This window comes from Phalacrocorax aristotelis, chromosome 10 (assembly GCF_949628215.1).
Source record: "Phalacrocorax aristotelis chromosome 10, bGulAri2.1, whole genome shotgun sequence".
In the NCBI taxonomy this organism is placed as follows: domain Eukaryota; kingdom Metazoa; phylum Chordata; class Aves; order Suliformes; family Phalacrocoracidae; genus Phalacrocorax; species Phalacrocorax aristotelis.
In genome coordinates, this window is record NC_134285.1 from 6,285,907 (window position 1) to 6,302,610 (window position 16,704).

The 16,704-nt window shown below is 51.8% G+C and overlaps 1 protein-coding gene and 1 long non-coding RNA gene across 5 annotated transcripts in view; one reads left to right on the forward strand and one right to left on the reverse strand.

The window, feature by feature from the left end:
* The first annotated feature begins 361 nt into the window (after positions 1 to 361).
* LOC142062487 (uncharacterized) lies at positions 362 to 8,156 on the forward strand. Its single transcript, XR_012662454.1, has 3 exons — positions 362 to 2,221; positions 5,966 to 6,110; positions 7,593 to 8,156. It is a non-coding gene; the product is annotated as an uncharacterized LOC142062487 (long non-coding RNA).
* Positions 8,116 to 16,704, reverse strand: part of ELFN1 (extracellular leucine rich repeat and fibronectin type III domain containing 1) — a 111,273-nt gene continuing 102,684 nt past the window's right edge. For 3 of the 4 annotated variants that reach the window (XM_075104886.1, XM_075104887.1, XM_075104889.1), the window contains exon 4: positions 8,116 to 11,699. In XM_075104886.1, the coding sequence (XP_074960987.1) occupies positions 8,867 to 11,257 (2,391 nt within the window). In that variant the 5' untranslated portion in view covers positions 11,258 to 11,699 and the 3' untranslated portion in view covers positions 8,116 to 8,866. Of the gene's footprint in view, positions 11,703 to 16,704 lie in introns of all 4 variants that reach the window. The other variant, XM_075104888.1, reaches the window with a different exon arrangement.

Sequence of the window (16,704 nt, forward strand, 5' to 3'; positions counted from 1 at the left end):
TTATCTGGTTTCATGCATTCTGCTCAGATTAAATGTGGTACCACTTACAATTCACTCACCTCTGTGATTTCCAGGTCTCTCTAAGCCTCATCCTAACCTTTGCCTCTCAATCCTGGGCTGAAATGGCCTTCATTCTGGTTCCAGCATCTGCCCCAGCTCTGCAACAGTTCCCCACAGGCACTTTGACCTCTGGCTTCTTGCTCTTGCATATTTATTTTTTCTTTCTTAGTAGGGGAGCATCTTTCAACCTTTCCCTTTCCTTCCAGCTAAATTAGCTCCCTGGATAAGCTGTCTCCTCCCACTTGCTGGCATCCTCCTGTGATGCCTTGTACTGTTTTTGTTCCTTCTTTGGGAAAGGGCAAAAGATCAGCTATCCCTAGGAGGTCTTTGTACCCTGGTGCCACCTGAACTACCTTGTCTCACCTGGAAATCTCCAGCTACGTACATCTATGGCTTTGCAGAGGAGGATGGGACTGACTTGGACATCACACCTGGTGGGTGAATCTACTCCTTCTCCTGATAGCTCCAGAGTGATCGGTGACTGAGTCCTTCACAGCCATGGATGGTCTCTTCTGGGTGTGCTGTTCTCGAAAGCCAGCGTGGGGCAGGGACTTCTCAGTCTCCTCAGCCAGAGGAGCCTCCTGACCGTATCAGAAAGGGATTGACTGGTGGTGAGGGGCAGCTCCCAGCTCTGCTCCAACACCTCCATCTCTGCTTCCCCACTCTCCTGACAGCTGTGCAGGGGCCCGTCTGGTCTCCAGGACAGAACTGCAAGATGTGTGGGAGATCAAAAACCAGCCCACATCTCACAGCTCACCCTCCTTCCCAGCCGTGAGCTCTGACATGGAAATAGGTTTGGGGTGGCTGTGCCATGCTCCTGCTCTCACCGGCCTCTGCTGCCAGTCTCCTGGCATGTGTCTTACCCCAAGCCCTGGTGTCTGCATTTGACGGTCTTTTAGAAGCCGTGATCACCCTGCAAGGCTGGAGGAGGCTGTGGAGCAGCTATGGGGATTGTCAGCTGTCAGCGCTTGAAGGATTTTTCATGCATAGGGCTGCCACGCTTCTGCCCGGGATTTCCCAGACAGAGATGTACGTGTGTGAACTCTGGAGTGGGTGTTAGTGTTGTTACAGCCAGAATGATCTAAGGATATAATTGAGGTAAGGTTTGTATGGAGAGGTGATACCTCCTATTGCAACACCTGAGATGGCTGGGGTAAAAAAAGAAAAAAACAAAATGAGCTTTTGTGCACGCAAGCTCTTCGTCAGCCTGAACTGAGCTGAACACATCAGGGATGTTTCAGATGAACAGTGGCAGACGGTTCATGCCCGTATACTCACGGCTGCTTGGCCAGGGGGTCGCTGGCTCTGCCAGCCCCTTGGAGCAATTCCCAAGAACTGCTCTCCTCCTGCTCCTCAAATCTCACAGCAATACAACTCCCGGGTGGGGCAGGAGGGCATGTTTGAGAGACCCAGGCTTTAAGTCCCAACTGCAGGGAATGGGAATCTTTGTGTCTTGGCTACAAGTGTGGTGGAATGAGATTAATTAATTTAGCTGCACTGCATGAAGAGTGCCAGTGTTTACTCACGAGACCACAGATGAGATTTCGCAGTACCCAGAGAGGCCTCCTGCCGCTCGGATGGGCTGGGTAGCTCTTGATTGCAGGGCACGAGATGCCCAAGGAGAGCTCTACTGTGTATAAGTGATGCTGAGAGAGAGAAGAAAAACAAGACTTAAGATGCCCCAAGCAGAGACAAGCCGCAGGCACCACACCCAGACTTTAAGGCATCCCATCACACCCCTGCAGATCAGGGCAAGCGGGCCAGGGGCTCGCACAAAGACAGAGGAGGCTGTCAAGGCTGGACACCGCAGTGGGATGAGCCAGACCGGAGGGCTGGGGAGTGGCAAGGAAGGCGAATGGGATGGGAGGAAAGCATGGATGTTGTATGCGGGGCTGATTGCTTCCTTTCACAGCTGGAAACACTAAAGAATGTGATAGACCCAAAAGAGACCCCAGGAGATGAGCAAGACAACACAGGGGACAGCACTTGCGTAGCTTAATGGAGAAGATGGACCAGGAGAGAAGAGCTCATTAGAAAAGGGCATTGCACGGTGAAGAGAGGAGAGGATATAAACCATGAGAAAGCTGATAAAAGACAGAAATTGAAATCTTCTAGTCCCAAAGAAAGGATGGAGTACATTAATGAGCTCTTTAATGGCGAGGTAAGTAAAGGTGAGCAGCAAATGGCTATTTCCAGACAGCTGAGCTGAGTGTGAAAAACAGATGGTAGGATGTGAGAAGCGATCAGCACGTCGAGGAACAACAGTGCACCCTGTGTCATTAACGTTCCCATTGAATTATTGAAAAGGCACACACATGCAAACACAAAGACTTGGCAGACTCTTTTGGTTACTCTGCAGGATCAAAAGAAAGCAGCAAAACTAGAGTAAAAACTAGCATCCTGCTGGGCTCCTCCTGATGTGAAAATCCATATCGCTGATACTTCTGTGTCTTCTCTTCCCTTGCACAGAGGAAATTTACTCCGTAGAAGTGGCTTCACTCTGAATCAGATGGTTTCCCTTCATTAAGTACTGGGCGGGGAGGGGGTGGAGAGTGGGAATGAGCGAAACTCTCAAGGTGGCATTTGGATAAACTCTACCACCCTTCTGGTGGTGCTGGTGAACTGCCTGAGAGGGGTAAACCAGAGGATGTGGCATAAAGGAGATGTGAAAAAGTGGAGCATAAGTAAATTCAAGGGAAGCCAAAGTCACTACTACAAGCCGAGGTGTAGCTTTTGGGTTGGCTTCTTGGCTGCTCCAGCACCACTGACCATGCCCACCAGCAGCTTTGCTGCTTTCAGCACCTCAGGGCATCACCTGTCAGCAGTGGTTTGGAGAGGAAGGAAAGGCAATGTGCTGTACTTCTCGCTATAAAGAACAATTTAATCTCCAGACACCTATTCAGGAAAATGAACTTATGGTCCCATGATGGAAAGCCTGTGGTGAGTAAACGGAGTGGGAGGAGCTGGAGGAGAGGTCTATGCCTCGCACTGCTCCATGGAGCTGGGCAGTGTTGCAGCCACGCTGCTACAGGACAAGACCCATTCCCAGCCCCTGCGCATTTGAGGCAGGATCGAGGCTTTTCCCAAAGAACCCCTTTGTCCCCTGATGCCCATCCCCTCGCCTCTTCTCTGTCCCCATCTTGTGTCCATGTGCACCACGTGCTCACAGCTCCAAGCCTTGCGGTGACGGCATTGTCCCCACAGGGTGCTGTGGAGGACAGGGACGTGGTGTGCACCAAGGAGGAGCTAAAGCCAAGGTGAGCCAGTCCCAAAACGGGCAGGGAGGGTGCTGCTGCCCCCGGCGGCATGTTGTCAATCCTTCCCCTGATGAGCACTCACAGATGCAAATAAATTCTGACTTGGGCTCACAAACTCCTGCTCTGCTGGCTGTGCTAAAAATAGCCCAATGCAGTGTGTCCTGGCGTCAATCACCCTCATCGATCCGTGGCTTTTGGGTCCGGTCCAGCAGCACCGCAGCACACCCCTCCACAACCTGTACTCTCCCCTGGACCCCTCCTTGCCCAAAGGTTTCACTGTGTGATCGGGCCACCTCCACCGCACTATCCCCACCCTTGCTAGCCCCGTCTCCTGCAAACAAGGTGATTTATTGCTCCGGCGTGTGACAGGCAGCCAGCCTGCAGCAAGCGCGTGACCAGGGGGTTTATGCTGCAGCTCCTGATTTCTGCAGAGCCACGTCCACCACGGTGACGAGTTCGGGGGTCTTTAACAACAGAGCTCTTGGTTCGCCAAGACCCAGCCCCAATTCAGGGAAGGACTGATCTAGAAGTGGGGCAGAGGGGAGCATTTGGAGGGGTGTTAGCTGGGGCCTCTGGGAGTGAGGGAGCATGCAGGTGCAGGAGCTGGCTGGTCTGATGGAGCTTGTGCCCAGGGCCCTGCTCTTCCACCGGCTCTCTGGTGGCCCTGGGCATCACCCAGGTGTGGATGCATGGGCTGGCCCATAAGCCTCAATGGGGCTGGAGGAGAAATGGCTCCAGTGGCCAGCCCTGGGAAAGATCCCACTGCCCAGCAAGCACCACAGGTCACTGGCTTGATTTGAACAGACCCAGCCCCGTCTAGCTGTTGTCATGGTCTGGGTGGTGACTGGGGAGCACCTCCCTCCCTTAGGGCCCCCATGCATCCTCACAGATTCCCTCCCGTGCAATTTGCACCCACGGTCATGGCAGATCCAGCTGAAGTTCCCAGGAGGCGCAAATGCTGGACTGGGGGCAGGCATGACACCTCCAACACGCATCAGCTGTGAAGAAGGAGGCAGCCACCATCTCCAGGGCTGCTACGTCCCCTCTCAGGTGCTGTGCTGCCTCAGAGAGGAATCTGGCCAGGCAGCACCTGCCACCACTGCCACCCTTTGTCACCCCATGTGTCCATCTGTGGACGTTGCCCTTCCCATGGGCCACATTTTGAAACACACAGACACCAGGGCAGGTGGCTGCCCTCAGGAATGCGGATCTTAAATGGCACATGTCTGTATAGAAAGAGGTTTCTGTCCTAATTTAAAAGCTTTCAAAAATATTCAGGGTCTAGATGTCACACAGGCTTTGCAACATGTGACAGGGTCCTTCGCTGACTCTTGGCCGGAGCAAGGATTGAGCTGTCGGTAACATGGGCTCTGATTTATGCCCCAACAAGAAGGTGTTGCTGAGACGCTGGGGGAAGAAGCAGCAATGGTTCCCTCTGCTCCTTTTCTCTGTTTCATTGTTGCAGGGAAACAACTGCTCTCTCTTAAAAAAAAAATAATCTCACAGCAGCTTTCCTTGATGCCTTCACTGCCCTTTCTGGGGGCTGCCGCCTGTCCTGTGCTGTGCACAGCTGCCCCCACCACTTCCCCTGCCTCTGCATCGCACACCTCCCCCTGCTTTTCATCCCTCTCCCTCCCTTTCTTTTCCCTTCCTTTTGTTCACGCTCTCCAGTGGCAGAGCCCAGCCTGCTGCAAGAGGGGGATACAGGAACCTCTGGGTCCTCAGCGCTGGCGGTGGCTGTGCTGCTCCCAGTTCACTGGTCCCCATTGTCCCTTGAGGTGGGGCAAAACAAAGGAGAAGCCTTTCCCCGGCCTCTCCTCCTCTTCACAGGGACATGTCTTTCCCATGCCCCCTCCTTTCTGCTTGGTGGGGAGCCTTCTTGCTTTGGATGGGTTTGGGGCAACAGGAACAGTCTGGTTGGACAAGGTAGCATTTCCTCTGTGCAGAAGCAGCTTGAGAGCTTTGGTGGTTGAACAGGAGACAAAATAAAGAAGAAAAGCACTCAACAGGTTGCAGGTGGTGAAATTCTCTCTCTGCCCTTGATGGGAGCTGTAAATCAGCTGCCTTGGGGGGATGAAGGATGCCATGGACAGAGCACACCAGGGCCTGTGCAGAGGCACCCCAGGAGGTCCATGCATGGGGCAGTGGCTTTGTGGACAGTGGGACTTCTTCCCTTTTCTTGCCTGGCTTTTTTTCGCAGCTCATCTTGTGGCAACTCATGCCAAGGGATGTGGACCACGGCTGCCAGGATTTCACCCTGTCTTGGAGGAATGGCAAGGAGGCCGAAGGGTGCTTAGCAGCATGGCCATTGGCATCATCACCTACAGAGCCATCTGGAGCTCTCTGAGACCCACAGTGAGGCCCCACTGACTCTGGGGGTACGGGGTGCTGCATGTGCAGGTACCTCCCTTGGAGGTACCTTGGAGATGGAGGGACCTAGATCTTTTCCGACCCTCCTTTTCTCCAACTGCAGAGAGTTTGCATCTGGGAAGTGTTTAATTTAGAAAGGCCAGCACTGCTGTATCACATTTCCTATGTCGGTCTCTGTTGGTTTATGACCAGTGAAATCCTGGTGTGAAAACAGAATCAAGCTTTGATTTCATCTGCCCCTGCTGTTTTATGCCACTAACAACTTTGTATTTCTATAGCAGCTTTTATTCTAGGAGCTAAACGGGCTTCACAGACAGGCAATTAATTAATTGAGCCTCCTCACCAGCCTACACCCTCAACACCACAAGGAAGCATTTCGCAGAGGAGGAAAGAGGAAGAGAGGAGCAAAATGACTCGCCCCAGGTAAAGAGATGAACTTGCTACTGACGTGCTGCTGCCTCCACAGCGAGGCATTATGCTCTGCTGGTTGTGCCATTGCTCCCGGCTGCTGTGGAGGTGGTCATGATGTCATTTCCAAACTGGAGCAGGAACTGGCCTCAGTGTGGGGAGTGACTGAGGAAGGGCTTTTGGTACCCATCGGTGACTGCCATCGCTGGAGCATCTGAGCTCAAATTAACTCATGAACTCATCGGTCACCATCCCAGCCTCTTGCTGAGGAATCCCCTGAGACCATGAAACAGTGCCAGGAGGCCCCACTAGCATTTCCCCTGTCTGTCCTTACTGACCAACTCCTGGTTCTCCAGGAGGCACTCAGGGTTTGCAAGGGAAGTTGGTTTCAGCTGAAGAGTTTGCTTTGGTCCAAGTGCTACAGCTGAGATTTGGGGAGGGATGTACCATGATGTCACGAAACAACCTCAGCTCCCCTTCCCAGGTCCTGGTCACTGACCTGTGAGCAAAATGCAGCCCTGGGAAGCTGCATGCTGCGGGCAGGTTCTGGAGCACCTGGAGGAGGTGGAGGAATGTGCCTTTGCTCATGCAGAGTGAATATGTTCCTGGAGAAACTGCCTACCTTTTATTAGCAAACCCTGCTAATGGTTTGTTGTCTACACAAATAACCATGGGGAATGAACTCGTGCACTTCCCAGCCTGCTCCATGTCTTCCTGGCTCAGCTCCTTTCTGAACAAACATAACCTTTTGCAAGAATACCTGTCAAAATGGCTTTGAAATATTGAAATAACAGGATGAGATATGGTTTGCTCCTGGGCCCTAGTGCTCATCCGTCAGGACTCAAGGTGTCCATCCAAGGAGACTTATGAGCAGGATGCAAGGGAAAAACTCTGGCAAGCAGCAAGGCCCCAAAGGGCTGCATTTGGGGGTCTTATTGCCTTGGTGTGCTGGCTTGCTGGGCTCCCACACACTCACCGGGGGAGCAGAGAAGCTCCCTGATCCTTATGTGGCCCCCCACTTCTTGTCAGTCATGGGGTGAGACATGGGGGCTTACAACTCAGCTGGAGCTCATGGGGGCAAAATTCTGTCCTTCAGCCACCAGCATAGCCTGGGATTGCCTGGGATTGCCTCAGCGCCTCACTCCTGGTCCTCACCCTGTGAGTAGGGCATCATCTGTGGGTATTTTAGAGATGGGGCAAAAAGCTGTTGAGTCTTGGACAAGCATTGGAGAGCAGTGGTTGAAGGGCATGTGACTGCTTGGGTGGACACAAGACATGAACACAGGGCCAGTCCCTTCCCTTTCAGTCTCGGAGTCCCAAGGGCTGTTCAGGGGGTCCATCTCCAAAGCCATTCATGTCAAATGGGAGTCAAACTGGCCTGTGGGCAGTGCTGTGGCTGTGGGCAGGAGGTGCTGCACTCCCTACCTGAGGCTGTGGCTGTGTTGGGGTATTCCACGGTATGGGCAAGCTGTAAATGCCTAGTGTCTTCTCCCTCAGCAAAAATCAACCTTCAGTGACGCCCTTGTCTGGAGAGCGGCAAGAGGCTTTCTGCTGTACCTCATCACTGGCTGCCCATCTTGAAAGGTAAGGGGATAACCCACCCACAGCAGATGGCCCCAAGGGCCACCGCTCTCCAGATATGTCTGTTTAGGGGGAGACACCAGTACCATTTCATCTGCGGGAGAAGTCCCATTGCATGGTGACACCTGCTCAACCAAGAGCCCTTCACTTCTCATCCCCTTCCCTGTTCCTGGTGGTGATGATCTCCCACCTGGAATAAGGTGAGGGATTCTGCTTTTCTGGGTACATGCCTTTTTTCTCAAGGTACTTGGAACTGATGAGAACTTGGGCACAGACAGTTGTTGGGACAAATCAAAACCAAACACTTGGAAACCCAAGCACTCCCCCCCCCTTCCAAAAAATATCCTGTCAACCAGCCAACCACCAACCAACCAATAAAAAAGTCCTTCAAACCAAACTCCATCTCTTTCTCTAAAATCCATGATTAAAACCTGGTACAAACAGGTGAATATAGATATATATATATATATTTTAGTAGATGTAGTATTTGTTTTTTTTTTTTCTCCTCTCTCTTTCTCATTATACAGCAAACATTGCAAATATAGAAATTTTCTCTGTACAATTAACGACTTCGGTTTACAATGCAATGTGTGGTAAAATCTCTCAGTGAGTGAAAATGTGAACGGGCCTTCAACCGGGTAAAAGTCTAAACTGGAAGACTCCGTTTGCAAAAACAGCCCAAAGGATGGATCTCCTTCTGGTCTCTTTTTGGTTTGTGTTGCTGTTTTTGTTGCTGTTGATTTTGGAAGGGAAGGAAGGAAGAACACAAACTGTTCACAAAGAATCCACAAAATCACGGAATAGGGACTCATGCAATGCAATATTGGGAAATGCCAGACCTCAGCTCTCTGCCCACTCTTTCACTTTCTTTTTATATTCAATTTTTTTCTTTTTTCTTATATTTTTTTAAAAAATCAAAATGAAACAAAAATTTTTTTTTTCACTCCACGGTTTGTTTTGTAAAGTTTGTGTTCAAATTTGGTGCATGTCTCACCAATGTGAGGACATTTTAATATCTCGCTTTATATATTATATAGAATATTTATAGATTTTTCATAATTTGTTCTCTGTTTTATTTTTATTGATTCTTTTTTAATTTTATTTTGTTTCAAAGACAGTCTGAATAAAAATAGCTGCTGCAGATTTCTTTTGGTCCAGTTAGTGTGTTAAGTCACGAGTTGTGTGAGGACTCAGGACTTTTGCTGGGCAGAGACGCCCTTCCAGTAGTCTAAGATGTCGTGAAGATCCTCGTCTTTGGCAAACTGGACCTTTTTGCGTAGGGCATGGCCGGCTGCCATATACTCCTCCTCGTCTTTATGCCGCTTGCGGTTGAGTTTGAAACGCTCCCAGATGCTGTGCGACGGTTTGCAGGTGTACTCTGGGCTGGAGGTGTAGCTCAGGTTGTGATATTGAGGTGAGAGCTGGGAATAGGCCAGGTCTCTGGGGCGAGGACGGGTCAGAGGCTCCAAGATGGAGGGCTTTCGCCCCGCCATGCTGTCATGCTGTTCCCCTTGATGCGAGCCAGGGTACGAGTGCCGATGTTCACTGTACTGACGGATCTTCTCTGCCTCTGCCCGCAGGATGGCCGCGGCCGGTGTCACAGTGAGGATGGTGTCGGTGGTGGGGGATGTCTTCTCGATGTATTTGGCTTCTGATTTGTGGCCCGATCCCTCGGAGCGGTAGGACCTGGGGCTCCTTATGGAGCCACTGGAAGAGGTGCTGGAGCGTTTGGGGGCTGCCTCCATGCTGTGGTGTCGCTGGAGAGGGTGGTTGTAGCTTTCCTTGTAGACAGGGGAGAGAAATCCATGCTTGCTGGGGATCTGCTCTGATAAAAGCACCAGCTGAGGTTCCACTGTGGAGACTGCCCCCGATTTCACCCCTTGGAAGGAGGTGGACTCAGATTTCAAGGCATCGATGCAATTGTTGATGATCTGGTTCACCTTGTCCACCTCCTTGGCAATGGTGGAGATCTCAGCCACAGAGCTCTGGGTGTCCGGCGGCAAGGACAGCTCACAGTCTCGCCTCTCAGGCTGCTCGCCTGTCCTCACCTCCATGTAGTTGCCCTTGGTGGCCTTGGGGGTCTCGCTGCTGTCAATCAGCTTGTACTGTTCAACCTCACCAGCAGAAGGCAGGTAGGGGATGCGGGTCACCGTCTCTCCGCCCAGCATCTGTCCCTGGGACAGCTGAGTGATGCTGGTGGTGTCCATTTCTGGCCCATATTTCAGCTCAATGATGGTCTTCTTCATGCTGCCAGCAGCCTTTTTGTGCTTCTCCTCCTGCTGGCGCCTCTTCCGGAGACAGTAATACACAACGCCCAGGACAATCACCATGCCAAAGAGACAGCCCAGGATTGTCATGATGTAATGAGTGGCAGTGGAAGGGGTGGGCACCGGCTCCTTGCGGTTGGGTCTGGTAGGTGTGATGGTGACGCAGGTGTGGTTGTACTTCGAGTATTGATGGACGGAGACTACGCAGTAGGTGTAATCTCTTTGTGCTACTAGGTTGCTCACGGTGATGTTCTCCTCCTTCTTCCTGAGCTTGGTGATCATGGAGGAGAAGCCGTTTTCAAACTGGGAGAGGATGTACATCTTGCTGAAGGGGTAGGGGATCTGCACGGTGAGGACAGCTGAGTTGTGGTTCAGGTGTTTCACCTGGATGTTGGGACGCACCTCTGTTTCGCTGATGGGTGTGAAGAGGGAGAACTGCGGGGTTGTGCCGTCGCCGGAGGAGCACTCCTCCTCGGAGCAGGGGCTTTCAGAAGGCGCCGTGGTCACCTGGTACCTGGGAGGGATAAAACGAGGGATCACAGTGTAGGAGCCACCAGTGCAAAGGGAAGAGAGCATGCTCAGAGCATTGCGGTAGCCAGTCCGGCCTTGGCCTAACAAGTAGTAGCCCATGTAGTCGGGTGGGGAGTCGCACTGCATCCGGTCATACGTGCGTGTCATGTTGGTGAAAGCCTCCAGCCATTGCAGGAAGCCAAGGAGCTCACAGGAGCAGTAGAAGGGGTTACTGTAGAGTTCACAGACAGAGAGCTTGTTTAGGCCCCGAAAAGTGTTGCTGTCGAGTCTCTGGATCCTGTTCATAGACAGGTCAATGTTCACTATGTTGGGGCACTCCCAGAAGGCATTGGGGGTGACAGACTCAATGAGGTTGGCCTGGAGATAGAGGTACTCCAGCTTCCCCAGGCCTCGGAGGATGCCCTCGGTGAGGTTCCTCAGTCGGTTGTAACCCAGCTGCAGCACCTGGAGGTTGAACTGTCCTGAAAAGGCACCATCCTCGATGTAGGAGATCTCGTTCTTCGTCAAGTTGAGGTATGTCAGGTTGCCGAAGCGGCTGAGCGAGGCATATTGCACGCTCTTGATCTTGTTGTCATTCAGCCGCAAGTCCACAATGGTGCTGTTGATTTGCTGGGGGATGGACTCGTAGGGAGGCTGGTTTTGGCTGCAGATGGCCAACCAGACGAAGCCCTTGTCCCCCTCGATGAGCCAGCAGTCTGCCCGCACCCCGCCGGTGTGCAGGAGAGAGACAGCGGCCACGCACATGCAGAGGGCTGACGTCGCGGCCCACCGGCGACCTGCCATCTGGAAGGGAGGTGCGGAGAAGGGGTTCCTGGTCTGCCAGAAGCGGGGAGCGGGATGGGGCCCTGGAAGATGTGGGCTAGTGCTTCTTCGGCAGCTTTGCTCGCCTCTCCCTTCTGCTCATGGCTTGGAGACGGGGGGGAAGCGTCTATGGAGAAAGTGGACCTTGGTGCCCACAGTACTCAGCAGCCACCAGCCAGAGGCTACTACCAAGGCCTGGGTGGCTGAGGCTGGTCCCACATCACCAGGTCTCTGGTATCTCGGGGAGGGAGTCATGAAGTTAGGTGCCCATGCGGAGGAGTCCCTCTGGCTTAGAGCCAAGCCTTTCTCTCACTTTTTATGGTACGTCTCCTCATTTTTTTTTTTGCTGCCCATCATGACATTGGTCCACATTTCCATGTGTCTCCATGGGTCTGGCTGTCCCCGCTTGGTCCCCTCAGCTCACCTGCTCAAAACAAAACACAAGCACAAACTAAATACCAAGGAAAGACAGTTAGCCTTTGGAGGTGTTGGAAATGTATCCAACTACCGTCTTAATGTTAGGCAATTGCCTTCTGACTCTGGCTACCACCTTTCAAGGAGCCTTTGGTTTATTTGGGTGCTGCTGCCAGTGGCATTTGGCAGCATGAGGGAAGGTGGTCACTGACCATGGAGGTCACCCTCCTTTGAGTGTGATGTCCAACACCACATTATAGGCAGGGGAGCGACCAACACACATCCAGGGCACCATTTGTCTAACCTACTTAGGTGTCTACCTTAGGAGGAGAGGAGTGATGCCCCAGAAGTGTCTGTTCCTCTCCACTGAGAGCAGATGAAGTCTAGACAACTCACTCTGATGTAGATTTGATGCTGCAGCGTTTTGCTGAGGGGAATCCTAACTGTCTCGCATGCTGATGTGCGCAGCAGCGGTGCCCACAGAGGGGGATGCTGATTGAGGACACCGTATCTCTCTGACTGCATTGCTGCGTAGCACCTAGGATAAGGCCCAGCATCAAGCACCTGTCCTGTTTCTGGGAACCTGAGCAGTAGTTTCAGGGCACACTGACCACGGAGCACACTAGCATGATTGTCCACCATCCAATGTCTTTGTCTGTCATTGAGGCTTGCTGCCTCTCTCCAAGACCTCTCCCTCCCTCCTGGGTGAAATGATGCAGAGGTGGGGAGGACCCACCACCATTCAGTGGCATAACAAGAGTATTTACAGGAGATGGGACAAGACCTTGCCTCCTCAGCCAGAAACTGTCTGAAGACCAGGAAGAGTCTTCACTAGACACAAATCAGTGGAGAAAGAAACCTATGCGGCTGCCAGCTGCCTAACTCCCCACAGAGAAATTTTCATTCCTGGCTCACATTTTCCATTATTTTTTCCTGCATTTTTGACTAAACATAAATATCCACAGCCTGCATTTCTACTTCCTTTTGTAATTTCTTAGGAAAACAGGAAGGCATTTCTTAGGCAACAGGAAACAGAGGGAACTGCATGAGCATCAGCATCTCCTGGATCATGCTTTTCCACAAGATGTTGAAAATATCATCTGTGGATGTCTCTACTGCCAAACAACTCTCTGGCTGGTAGGACAGATGCAGTGGTGTTGTGGTAGAGATGGATTTGTCCACAAATGGGAAGAAAACATCATCGTCTATCTAGAAAAATCCTTCTAGTGACTTTCATCGGGAATGGGAGCTCTGGTTGTCTCCCTTGTCGCAGGGCAGACTGTAGGAGGCAGGGAAGACACAGCAGCACTCCTTGAAAACACAGCTGGTAGGAACTGGAGGTTTCTTGGCCATCCATGAAAGAAGCAGGGGCACATCTTACATCTAAATTATCTTTCATTGGATCTGCCAAATAATATAAATCCAGAAACTGGTTTCCAAACCATTTCCCAGTGCCCAGAGAGTGAAGGGGCTGTGCTGGGTGCTGAATGCCTGAAAACCATGAGGCTGATTGTCAAGGGCTGTTTAGAGGCAGATGTCATACCCTTTGCCTCTGTCATGTCTTTATCCTGAAGAAACCAGGTTCTTTTCCACCCATGATACCAGGCAATGAGGCAGGCCATGTTTCACTGCAGAGATCCCTGTTAACCATTCACAGTTTATACCTTGGTAAACAGGCCAGTAATAATAAGCAGTAAAACAGTTTATTTGTTCTTTCTGTATTGTGAACAATGAGTCTATTCCCTGGTGGCACTGTTGGGTTTCTATTACATGAATAACAAGATCTGCTCGTGAGTCAGCTCTCTGCACATGAGACTCTCTGGCCACCTTGTCCTCCAGCAGAAGCCCCACCAGCTGATAGGGGAGGTGAGGTTGTAGGGGCAACCAACAGCCAGACACCCAGTGCCCCCACTGAGGGCAGGGTGTGCGGTACACCCTTCTTGCGCACTGTACTGTCTGTGGAGGGTGTGCAGGCATGTGTGGGTGGGAAGTACTGGCCCTAAGATGATGCTTCTGTGGGGCCCTACTGGGTTCTTGCAGGTCCCTCTGCCTCCCCAGTGCCTACTGCTGTCCTATCTCAGCTACATTTGGCAGAAAGCTCAACAACACCAGGTTTTCAAAAGTTTACCAGAAATGGCAGTCTGAGTGGAGAAGATGTTGGGGGCAAGGCAGATCAGTCTCGGGTCTCCTCCTTCCTGCGGTTAGAAACCTGGACTTTAGCATGATTTTACATTGTTATTCCAGCTGAAGCCCTTATATCACCGCAGTGATGCTGATACTGCGGGTAACCCCATTTTGGTCAATAGTATCTGCCATGCTGGCAGGAGCACATTTTCAAGGATGTGCTGTCCCTTCCCTGGGATGCTTTGCCAGGATCTGGCAGCCCATTTTGGCATAGTTGAGTCCTTGGAGCCAGCGAGGAAGGGAAGAGGGACTGTGATCCTGGGGGCACTGCAGGTAAGTGCCCCTCCCTTACCATCCCCAGCTGATGGGGAGGCATGGGCTGCAGTGCCAGGCTGAGAGCCGTCTGCTGCTACATCCCTCCCGGCACTGGGCAACTCAATTAACCTCTCTGCACTCCAGTCTCTGCTCTGGTACCGTGAGATAATGATAACACTTCACGGGCTGTGCGAGACTGAAGAAAAGTGCCCCGAGCTCCTCTTGTTGGGATGAAAATCCCAGCAGCTGTGTTGTGCTGCAGGTAGACAATTTTGCTCCCTCTGGTTGCAAGCGGGGCTCCACATGTGCCCACTGTCCTCTGCCGAGGGGACCAGCCTGGTCTCCAGCTCCTCACCTTGCCTCCCAGTGGGGGTGCACGTTGTCCATGACGGTGTAGAAGAAGGGCAGCATTGGGTAGTCCTGACCTGCAGAGCCATCAGTAATGGGTTGCCCTAGTTATCCCACCGGGATGGCATGGAGGGTGCTTTCCTTGCCTGCTGCCCCACAGTGCTTGCCCTTGGTATGAGCATCTCCCTGCTTTCCTCTGTGGGCTTGTGCATTATAGGGACCTCCTGCAGGCAGGGGAAGCCCTGCTGAACTGAGACAGCACGGGCAGCAGGGAGTGATGCCTCCTGGCATATTCTCTTTAGCAAGCACTTATGCTGACTCCTGTAACTCTCATTTTGACCCAACCATCCTCTCTGGGCCAGCTTCTCTTTGGGGTTGCCCTGCAGAGCCAAACCAGCTTTTTTCTTTCAGGGTGAGGTTTCTTGTCACTCCTCCCTAGGGAGGATGTGGGCTACAGCCTGTGTCAGAGGGCATTAGCCAGTGGAGCAGGACCATCCTGTTAGCAAAAAGCAGAGACAGACTCTCTATGGACCTTGCCAGGCTGATCCCCTGTAGCTTTCTCATCACCTATGTGCCTCCCTCATCTAATTGGAGGTGTCGGGGGTGAAGAAGACCAATGGTAAATTACTCAAACACTTTCAGTAAGGATCCTGCTGTGTGTTTTCTCTTCTTTACTGTACATTGCCTATCAGACGAGTCCTTCCCAACAACAGAAAGGAGAAAAGGCATTTTATCAGCAGCCTGAGTTTAATTTCAGCTCATTAAAGCAAGCAATTTGCTGGTTTATTTGCTTTGCAAAGTGTGAATAAAATGACAGCATTAAGGAGATGTAAGAGAGGAAAGAGGGGCTAATCTCCCTTTTTATTAGACTGCCAGGACATGACTGGGGAATGGAGAAGTGGGTCTTGTTGCTTTGCATGGAAAGGATAATTGTTCATCTTGTTGGCTTCTGAAAGCCTCCTTCCCAGCATCACGCCGACGCGGGTGCGTGTGGGTGTGCGCCTGCGTGTGTGCGCTGCGACATCAGCCAAGCACCAAGCATCCTGCAAGGCAGGACGGGAGCAAGGGCACTCGCGGTGGTTCCCAAATCACCTCCCTGTAACAGCAGATAACAGACAACTGGGAGGTTTCTCCTTCCTTCCTTTTCTACCTCTTACCTCCCTTCTAATCTTCCTTGTCTGTTCATTTCTGCTTCTGAAATCCTGGGCTTGATTCTTGCAGGCTGGAAGTAGAGCAGCCTGTTGGCGAAGGAGCCTTTGCTGTCCCTGACCTCCTGCAGCTGGGACATGGCTCACGAGAGCTGGGAAGAGACACCCTGCCTCTTCCCCACAGACTGAATAAAAATCAGTAAGAAAAACTAGTGTTTTAACACTTCTGCCTGACTGATTTTTATTTGCCCAGCTGTCCTGGTTTTATGTCTCCTGGTAACCCAATTGTACACCACTTTTCCCAGTCCTCTGATCCTCCATAGAGCTGCCTGGGAAAACCTGGGAACAAACCACCTACAACTCTAATGTGTAAAACAACGAGGAAGGTGGAGATTTGGGGTTCTCCTGCACTGATTAAGAAGCAAAAGAGAGGAAAGAGGATGGTGTAGAAAATCAATAGCAATGATTTAAAATTATGAATTTAATCTCAATCAGAGATATCTTGAACTGTGGCACCATGCTGGCGATGACTAAAGGCCACATCTATGAGGAGGCCGTGGTACCCACCCAGTACCTTGCAGTAAATATAATTCCAGCACAGAATGCACAGCAGACACTGCTGTATTTCCCTTTCCTTCTGCTTCCACAAGGCAGCATGGTTTGACCAGCTGAGAAGATGTCAGGCTTGTGTGGTTTAGAGGCCAGCAAAGGGGCAATGACAACCCCCTCACTCCTTGCTGCTCCTACGTGTTGCCTCTTATCTCCAGTATCCCTGCTGGAACTCGAACCCGTGCTTTGCCCTACTAATCCTCAGCCCTGACCTGCGATGTCCTTCCCTCTTACCTGTCCCTGCTTCTCCAGCCCTGGTCCCCATCAGCAGCCCAGCAGCACAGGGGGACTGCTATGATTTTGTGATGTTCACGAGGCTGCAGCCTGCACTGGGTGAGCAGCAGCAACCGCGTCCTGGATGAAAACCCACAGCAAGGGAGGTGGAAAGGAAAACGCAAAGCTGGGACTCCAAAACCCAGTGCAGGCTGGCTGGTAAGTTTTTGCTTATATCTCCCAACTAACAGCATCTCA